This window comes from Sinocyclocheilus grahami, unplaced genomic scaffold (assembly GCF_001515645.1).
Source record: "Sinocyclocheilus grahami isolate Dianchi unplaced genomic scaffold, SAMN03320097.WGS_v1.1 scaffold212.1, whole genome shotgun sequence".
Lineage (NCBI taxonomy): Eukaryota > Metazoa > Chordata > Actinopteri > Cypriniformes > Cyprinidae > Sinocyclocheilus > Sinocyclocheilus grahami.
The window spans coordinates 583,189-593,705 of NW_015505391.1; the positions used below are offsets into that span (position 1 = coordinate 583,189).

Below are 10,517 nucleotides of genomic sequence, written 5' to 3' on the forward strand. Positions count from 1 at the left end.
CCCACCCCAGAGGATCAGAGCCCAAGCATGTTCAGCTCCTCCAGCTTCTACACTGTGCTCCTCAACCTCCGAGATGGGCAGAAGCATCATGATCCTCTTCATCCTCAAACACTAAATCCTGTGGTCTAGTCCTGTGAGCTCTAAAAATGTTAAAACCACCTTAAACATCTGACTGTCACTCAAACCCTTTCCCAGAAGCTCCACGACACTCACTGGTCTGTTCCTTATATTGCTCAAAAGACTGTTACGCCGATCTTCATATTTACTACATTTAAATAGCACATGCTCTACTGTTTCAAAAACACCACATTCATCACACATACCATTTTCATGCTTCCCCATTAATGCAAGTGTTGAATTTAGTCCTGTGTGTCCCATCCTTAATCTAGAAATCATTACTTCTTCCTTTCTGTTTCTTCCATAAAACTGTTCTTTTTTCCCTACTGGTTTTACAATACTATAATACCACCTACCTGTGCTGCTATTTTCTCATCTTTGTTGCCATATTCTTATTATTTCCCTATTAATTACTGATTTTATCTCATTCCTTCCCAGAGGTACCTTAACATCCACCAAGTTTTTCTTTAAAGCTGCTTTTGCTGACTTATCCGCTGTTTCATTCCCTACTATCCCAATATGTGCCGGTACCCAACAAAAGTAAACGATTATACCATCTATTTTCAGTCTGTACAGTAATGTATACATTTCTACTAGCAGGTCTTCTCTATCAGTTTTTGTCGACAATATACTTTTAAGAGCTGATGAAGAATCTGAGCAAATTACAGTCGGCTTAATCTGTTCTACCCACTGCAATTCTACTATTATAGCAGTTAATTCTGTAGAATATACAGACAATTTGTCATTTAACCTTAAACTTATTTTCGTCTTAAATCTTGGAATGTACACTGCTTGCTGGCTCAGGAAGGCAAATTCTTCTTCTACCTACAATCAAATGTCAATACGTTTTAAAGTGTTATTTGGTAAATATTTAAATGTCACTCTCTTGTTCCTGAGATATAAATAAAAACATCTTCCTGCTAGCTTTATATAATGTTCAATCTTTATCATCAAATCACAAGAGCAATCCTAAACAGCGCGGAGTAAAGGAACAGGGACCACGTGATAGCACTGTCTAAGTTTCTTTTAATTTGATTTGTTTTAGCGGTGAACTTGAATGATGCTTCATAGAAACTATTCAGCCAGAGTTAGAAATATGAAAATGTATGTTTATAATGAGCAGTGTTGGGGAAAGTTACTTTTATAAGTAATGCATTACAATATTGCGTTACTCCATAAAAAAGTAACTAATTACAGTACTTAGTTACTTTTTATGGAAAGTAATGCGTTACGTTACTTTTGCGTTACTTTTAAAATCTGGACAGGGCTTGCTTGTTTGTTTTTAAAATAAAAAAAGTTAAAAAAAGACACAAATGTTTGTCTAGAGTAACTTTTGCTTATTAGTACGGTTGAACTGGATCATCGAAGGTCAGAAGCAAAGACATTGGTTAATAGAATGGGATTAAATACATAAAGGATATTTGTGTTGTTTAACATTTAATTATTGCAGGTTTGCGTCATATTCTGAGTTGCTTTGTTTTTATTCATTTTGAGGAATACGGAATCTGTGTTTTTATTTGTTAGTTTTTTTGTGAGTGAGATGAATTAATGCATATTCATATTTATTTTGAACTACAGTAACATCTTCTGATTTCTCTCAACATGTGGACAGGAGAGCTGTCAATTAATAAATTGGAGAAAAAAAAGTAACTTGCGTTACTTATTTGAAAAAGTAACTCAGATATTCTCTTATAAATTAAAAAGTAAAGCGTTACTTTACTAGTTACTTGAAAAAAAGTAATCTGATTACGTAACTCTCGTTACATGTAATGCGTTACCCCCAACACTGATAATGAGTGCCTAACTAAAAGAGCCTGGGGCAGATAAGCCCCGCCCATTGTATCATTCCTCAGTTTCATGCTAGTAGTCATTCTGGCGCGTAACCCTTTTCTGTGATTTCATTACTCTTTTTGCCTCTCGGCCACCGTAGAAAATACGGATCTCACGATATTTCTCTCGACTCGAATTTGAGATCTCGCGATATTTCCCCGGGCTACTATTGGAAGGTAAATAGCTCATCTCAGCTAGCTTGTGTTCATTACGGTTTGCTTATCCACCGCTGTCAACCCACCCGTTCATTAGTGAGCCTTTAAAAATGTAGCTTGCGGTAATATATTTGTCTTCAACCATCACTGCGAACGATATCTGTCAGGTAAAATGTTTTTTTCAGTAAACTATTGGCACATTTAGTGCTCGTCATCATATGCTAACTGACAGCTCGCTTGTTTATAAAATGTGCCGATTTTGATCATCATTATTATTGTCTTTAAGTGCTTTGAGATATTTGGTCTTGATTTTTTCTGAATACTGTCAATAATGTTGCTTTATCTGTGTTATTACCTTTTATTGTTATTTGTACAGTTGTAAATAAACCATCAACATTCAACACTCTTGCCCTTCCGTGGTTTGTTATGACCATGCCTTGAAGTGACCTAAATGTATTTATTTATTTAGAAAAGTTAGTTTGATGTTTTTGAGAGGAAAATTCAAAGTAAGCTGATGTGAAAAAAAGTACGTCCTATAATAATCACTAGATGGCACTACAGTTTTAATTAAACCTGCAATTTCTTATTTGTCTCATTATAGGAGCTCCACTCAGGACAAACCATGCAATTTAATTAAGTATACATTTACAAATAGTTTTTATGATGTTTGGGGTGCAATTATATCATTGAAGAGCAGCTAGTTTCAGATTTATTACCCTTACGGATGTAGTGAAACATGTTTTCTAAAATATATAACTTCTAAAGAGAAATTAGCTCTAATTAAAATTAACTGTTAAAGTGAAAACAATATCCTATCTTAAACTAAAGGTATAAATGACATCTATATTAAATATATAAGATTAAATCAAAAGGTTAATATTAATATAACATTAAACCAAAAGGATAAAGGACATCTAGTAAACAACCTTCCTATTACTTATATATAAATATATAAAAGATATTAGAAACAGAAAACATTTCTTTATTTTCTGTTAGCAAGGCTGTGTTACTGTTAATAATAAGCCATGTTATTTTTGGACTTTGCACTTGGTTTATGATAGCATAAAATAATTTCCTTGAACACGTTTAGACATTTTTGAAATAATGAAATGTCTTAAGTGGACATGCATTCCATTGTGGCTGTAAATGGCAACAATTGTACTAAAGGTCGTACACCCATATCTTAAATGAACATGTTTTTTCCCTGCCGTCCGTCCCTGATTATGAGGTTATCTAAATTTACAGAATTCCCAGGTGCATAATAGGCTACAGCCATGTATTTGGATAAACAAGTCTATAAATAACTTGACGCTCTGTACTTATGATGTCTTGCTATAATCTTTATTTCTGTGCCCTTTAATTAATCTGATTAAAATTGGATTATGAGAGTGACGAGGACAGTAGTTGTACCACACCATCACATGGCATTATTCTACCTTTTATTCAAATTCCTTTCTCAAACATACTGTTTTTGATCGTGTCAGTCACCACAGTATTTGTTGCATTCGAAACACAGTAGGCCTACTATAATCATATGTATCTGCACTTATATTTATTTATTTTAGTTATATTTATTTTCATTTTCATTTCATTTTTTTTCGAATTAAAACTGGATTATGACAGTGACAAATATAGTAGTTGCATGGTCGAGGGAACATTTCAACTCTCAGTCGCCTTCGTATTTGTTGCTTTCGACAGTATTATTAACAAAGATTTTTAATTCTTTAATATAGTAATATTGTACTAAGCAGTACAGCTTTACAATATTTAAAAATTTAATTCAGTTTTCTTACATTTTATTTCTTATGAAACCATTATGTAAAATGTATTGCAATTTACATATGATCGATATTATTATAATACAACATTTAAAATAGGCTAGATAATTTATTAAATTCAGAATTAATTTTTATTTGCCAATTGTGCACAAGCACACAAGAAATGAATATGTTTTTGCTTCCTGTGATCTTGCTCCAAACAGCTCGCTGTTTTGCCAATTCATAACATAAACCAGAGCTCACCAAACTCGGTGACCCCTGACATAAACCATTCCTAAATACTGAAAGGGTTAAAGATATCAAAAGGGCAGGACTCGCTGTGTTTGACTGACACGGCTCGCTTTAATGTTCACACTAGTAGAAAAAGGGGGCGGGGCATATGTTGAAACAAAAGGTGTGCCTCAAGTCAAAATGACCAAATGAGGTGTCCACCCTGAGACGAAAATCTGACGTCACTTTCCGAGGGCGGGGTCGTGTCGGTAGACTGGCACATCATCATCATCATCTGAGGATACATTGTCGAGGCTGCAATGATGCACGAGCACGAGTGAGAAGAGGCGCTGCGCTGCAGGTACAGCGAGAGATTATTTGGTTTCACACGTATCCCTATAAAACCCGTTTCTCCCATAATGTCGGGCGGGGATCTCCGCGTTCTTCGCCAAGAGCCAGGGCAGGAGAGCCCGAGGATGCCGGCCTGGAAACGCGAGATCCTTGAGCGGAGAAAGGCGAAGGGCGGCGGAGCAGGTGCCGAGTCCGTCGCATCTCGACTTAACGGCGAAGTAACGGCCAGCAAAAGCAAGGATGATATCACCGGCGCACATGCTAGCACGAACTCTACCATTACCGCTGCCAAGCGCGCGACCAAAAGCCCGGATCTGTCACCGGTGAAAACAAAAGAGCACTGGCCATCTGCGGACCCGAGCCGCACGGAGGAGAGAACGGCGAGAGACATCAGAGCGCAGGAGAGCCTGGTATTGCAAGAGAGCTTGGGTCCGCTGCAGGAAAACCCATTCATTAAACTGGAAAAAGAACGCAAGAAGCGTCAGAGCCAAGAGAACGCCGCGCGACCTGTTCAGCACATCCTCGAGTTATACGGCAGCGTTCCCGGGATACGGACTATACGCGCTGAGAATATCATCATCATTGAATCCGACCCGGAGTACTTTTCGGAAGGATGTGGTTTGAAACATGCATCGAAACTGCAGCAGAACGGCACGGTGAGCGGCTATAGCTCTCTCAATGACCTGTTGGACCGAAGAGGTAGTCCGGTTACTGAGATACGCGCGAAGGAAGTGGTCATTTACGATACTGCACTTAGTAAAAGCGAGGAGAACCTCAGCACGCTGGGACGACCGGCTTCCTCCCCGCTGGAGGGGCAAGGCAGGGTGAGTCGCATGCTACAGAAATTTGACAGGAATTATTATGGCAAGCTGCAGCCCAAGTCACGCAGCACGGAAAACCTCCTGGACTTGGATTCCAGTCCTATCAGGCCAAGCTCCAGACCCAAGCCAGATGTGGTGCCAAAATGCCCATTATCTCCGCAGGCCGGTTCTTCACACAGTAAGGTCTTCCAAAATGTCCAGTCTTCCATGAGCAATCATCACGCCTCTCCTAGTGGCTCAGAGAGTAGTTCACCCGTTTCTGGATCCCCTCAGCTAGTATCTTCTGCACGGAGACGTTTCGAGGGGAGTGGGGGACGAAGTGTCACTGTGTATCCCAAGGAGGACACTGAGAGGTCTCCGTCCAAGCCTGTTAGAGAACGGGACTGGGACAGCACAGATGGGGCCTCCAGAGCCAAGGTGCCATGCTCTCCAGAGAGCCACCGTGCCCGTGCCGACTGTACTCCTAGCCCCACATCACCCCCTTTATCGCCCAGTTTTGAGATCCGCCCGTCCCCTCACCCGGATCTTTCTCTTCTTCCGGCCGGTGATCTACAGGCCCGTGCACTCGCCAACTTGCGACTCCAGTCTCGCAATTCCTTCACCGTCATTCCCAAGAGTCGAGCGGCCATTTCGTCACCTGGCAGCACCGCCCCATCCAGCCCTGTTCTTTCCCCCCCATCCCCACGACCCCTGGTGGGTGTGGCAGCTTTAGAGCCCGCAGTGCCAACCCCCTCACCTGCTTCTTTCATACCCTCCACACCAAAGCTTACAGAAAAGGTGACCATAGAAGCCAAAACAGCGTCTCCGCAACATACCCCACCTGCCACACCCACCTCTCCAGCCCCAGCTTCTCCACCCTCAATTGGCTCACCCGTCAAACCAGTCCCATCTCCGGATGATGAGCTGCCTATCACAAACATCGATGATATAGTCGTGGAGCCCACGCCGCCTGTCCTGAGCCCTGCGGTACAGAGGCGCAAAGGAAATACGTTTACAGTCGTTCCGAAACGGAGGCCCGAGGCCCAGTCTGGCCCTGCTGAGACCCCAGAAGTTGTCAATGAATCTCAGAGCACACCACAGGCCCCTTATGCCCATCTGGGAACCCTGATTAAAAAGCGTTACCCTGCTGCAGAGGAGATAGTGGTCATTGGGGGCTACCTCTCTCTTGGGCGATCCTGCCTCTCCAAGACTGGCTCAACAGGAAAAAAGGTAAATATAGTATCATATTTTAGCATAATATCTAATGACACTTACAAGGATCTTTGTTCTGCATTGGTTTTTTAGTTACTAGACATGTATTAAAGAAATATAATGTCTTTATGAAGTGGCTTGAAGTGGCATTCTGTCGTCATTTACTCATCCTGATGTCATTCAAAACCTGTATCACTTTCTTTCTTTTGTGGAGCACATAAGACAATATTAGGCACTCCCAGTCACTTTTCATTTTCATTCTGCCTAATATCCCATTTTGTGCTCTACTGGAGAAACAAAGTTATGCGAGTTGTGGCACCACATGAGGGTGAGGAAATAATGGCAGAACTTTCAATTTTAGGTTAACTATCCTTTTAAGAAGAATGAACTTTTTCCTTTCCTTGGCAAGTGTCTTTATTAAATCAATTATTATGTTCTTAATGAGTTAAAAATGACTTTAACTTTTGTGTATAGGTTTGTTTTTAGGTTTGAAATTTGTGCAAATACACAAAAAAGGCTTTATAGATGTTTTTCAGATAGTTGCTGGGTGTTTATGACCTGTTCAAAGGTTCACTGTATTCTTAACCATGTGTCAACCCAGCTGTTTGGATTTTCCACACACATCTCATAAAAACAATGCAAGACCAAACAAGCCTATAACTTTGTAAGGGAGATTCTGTACTGTCCATCATATTTTGCAAAGCAGAAGTAAGCTATTTTCTATGAATGTGTGAGACTTCTGATTTATTATTTATTAATAACTAGAAGAATAACAAAGTGCATTAAACAGTAAAACTATCTGAGCTACAAACCAGTGTGTTCATGGTTATGATCATATCAATTATGATAATTAATACCAACATTCAACATCATGCAGCATAACGCACAAATAGATCAGGTGGATACAGCGAAACCCATTTGGATAGCCACACCAAAAAAATTCTGAATATTGCATTAGATAACAGAATATCATAACAAGTGCCACTAAAAAAAAAAAAACTGTATAAGCGAATTTGTGCAAATACACAAAAAAGGCTTTATAGATGTTTTTCAGATAGTTGCTGGGTGTTTATGACCTGTTCAAAGGTTCACTGTATTCTTAACCACGGCATCATTCAAGATGTGTCAACCCAGCTGTTTGGATTTTCCACACACATCTCATAAAAACAATGCAAGACCAAACAAGCCTATAACTTTGTAAGGGAGATTCTGTACTGTCCATCATATTTTGCAAAGCAGAAGTAAGCTATTTTCTATGAATGTGTGAGACTTCTGATTTATTATTTATTAATAACTAGAAGAATAACAAAGTGCATTAAACAGTAAAACTATCTGAGCTACAAACCAGTGTGTTCATGGTTATGATCATATCAATTATGATAATTAATACCAACATTCAACATCATGCAGCATAACGCACAAATAGATCAGGTGGATACAGCGAAACCCATTTGGATAGCCACACCAAAAAAATTCTGAATATTGCATTAGATAACAGAATATCATAACAAGTGCCACTAAAAAAAAAAAAACTGTATAAGCACACTTGAAATGATGTACCGTTCATAATAAAGACAAAAGTTATCGGGATGCTTTGGTTGTCAAACGTTTGTGGATGATGTTTATATTTAATGTGAACAACACCTGTGCTTGCTCTGCTATGGACGTGGCTGGAATGTGTGGATATGATGAGAACTGACTTCATTCATCCATTAAAAATAAACAAAACACCAGCTAAAAATGGCTCAGAAAAGTGTTGTTTCTTAGAAAACAACAGAAGCCACTTGGTTTGATATCTAAAGAAATGACATTCACAAATTTTGAAGGGCAACTTGAAGTACAGTACAAAACTATAGAAATCAATCTAGAAAATGCTTAATGCAAATAATATAGAAAATACCATTTGGGGCTATGTAGTTTGTGCCCTGTTATAGACACAACCAGGGCTCAACAATGTGCTCAAATTGCAACTTAAATTTATAACCAAATGTAGACTTGAAAGAACTTGCCAGAAGAGGTCAGGTGATTTACGTCGGAAAATGAGTCATGTGTTCTGTTCGGAGTCAAGTCTCAGAGTTACTGAGGTCTAATAAAGGTCTTTTAGGTCTCTTGACTGTGAATCCTGAAGGGAATGTGAAATGGCAAACCTTAGGAAACTGGTTTAATCTTCCCTTCAAAAAATGTTTGAATTACTACACTCTAAAAAATGCTGGGTTAAATACAACCCAGTGCTGGGTAAAATAGAGACAAACCCAGCAATTGGGTTGTTTTGACCCAGCGGTTGGGTTACTACCCAGAAGGTTGAGGGAGGTCAGGTGATTTACGTCGGAAAATGAGTCATGTGTTCTGTTCGGAGTCAAGTCTCAGAGTTACTGAGGTCTAATAAAGGTCTTTTAGGTCTCTTGACTGTGAATCCTGAAGGGAATGTGAAATGGCAAACCTTAGGAAACTGGTTTAATCTTCCCTTCAGGGAAGTTGTATTTAACCCAGCATTTTTTAGAGTGTACTATATCTGCATTTTGCTAAAAGGTTACATTTGAAGCCTTTGTTTTTTTGTCCATTTGATTTCATATGAAATATGTAGGTAGGATCTGTAATTTATAGAGCGGATATCTGTCAATATGTGTTACTTGCAAGGCCATACTTGACTGCATTTTGCTAAAAGGTTACATTTGAAGCCTTTGTTTTTTGTCCATTTGATTTCATATGAAATATGTAGGTAGGATCTGTAATTTATAGAGCGGATATCTGTCAATATGTGTTACTTGCAAGGCCATACTTGAGATTTGTTTGACCTGTTACATAACACAGTCAAAATCGATCGCAAAACAGGAAACCAAACAAGCAGCAACGATCTGTTTCACTTCCTCTGCATAGTGGTTCTTGGCAAACAGTCATGGACTTTTTACTGATTAATATCAAGCTAGGTTTAGATTCATATCATGTGTTAAAAGTTGGGATGATTCCAGATGTTCAACTTGGTCAATTAGAGTTTTACTTGTTTTTTTTTTGTTCCCTATTTTTTGTGTTAACTTGAACAATTTTTGCTCTAATGCTACTGGGGATGAATTTAGAGACTACTTACCCTGCAAGGTTTTTAGACCTCTATCTGCTAGTTGTGTTAGACTGTCTGCACAGTAAACTAACTGATTAATATCAAGCTAGGTTTAGATTAATATCATGTGTTAAAAGTTGGGATGATTCCAGATGTTCAACTTGGTCAATTAGAGTTGTACTTGTTTTTTTTTGTTCCCTATTTTTTGTGTTAACTTGAACAATTTTTGCTCTAATGCTACTGGGGATGAATTTAGAGACTACTTACCCTGCAAGGTTTTTAGACCTCTATCTGCTAGTTGTGTTAGACTGTCTGCACAGTAAACTATCTCTGATAAGCATCAGTACTACTACTACCACAAAAGCAGCACTTTTGTACTTTAACAACAAATGTCAAGAAAACGACTGACTTTCCTGTTATTGTTTTCAGTCATTATGCATAATCCTTATAGGTTTTTGTTTATTGTGTTCTAGGATGATTTGTGATGCTAAAGTCTTGCACCTTTGTTGTTTTTAAGACACCGTGTCAAGTTAAATGTAGTTAAATTTTTCCTTTCTGTTGAATATAAGCATGCGTCCTGTGTCTTAAACCCTTAAAAAACATGTCTCTTTACTGTGTAGTAGACATCACACTTGAGGGCCATTTACTATAACATTATAGTTACTATAACATTAACTATAACTATAAAGTGTTAATAAGCATTCTAATTTCATGAGAACAGGGAAGTCCGAACCATAGCTACACTCTTAAAAATAAAGGTGCTTCACGATACCATAGAAGAACCTTTTTGTCTAAATGGTTCCATAAAGAACCTTTAACATCTGAAGAACCTTTCTGTTTCACAAAAGGTTCTTTGTGGCGAAAGAAGGTTCTTCAGATTATAAAAAGCTAAGAAAGAGATGGTTCTTTAAAGAACCTTTGACTGAATGGTTCTTTGTGGAACCAAAAAGGGTTCTTCTATGGCATCGCTTGAAGAACCTTTTGAAGCACCTTTATTTTTAAGAGTGTA

General features: G+C 38.6%; 1 protein-coding gene across 1 annotated transcript in view; it reads left to right on the forward strand.

Moving 5' to 3' along the window:
• Positions 1-4,317: 4,317 nt before the first annotated feature.
• The window catches only part of tprn (taperin), a 33,898-nt gene continuing 27,698 nt past the window's right edge, over positions 4,318-10,517 (forward strand). The window contains exon 1 of the mRNA XM_016286592.1: positions 4,318-6,471. Within this exon, the coding sequence (XP_016142078.1) occupies positions 4,510-6,471 (1,962 nt within the window). The 5' untranslated portion in view covers positions 4,318-4,509. The remainder of the gene's footprint in view (positions 6,472-10,517) is intronic.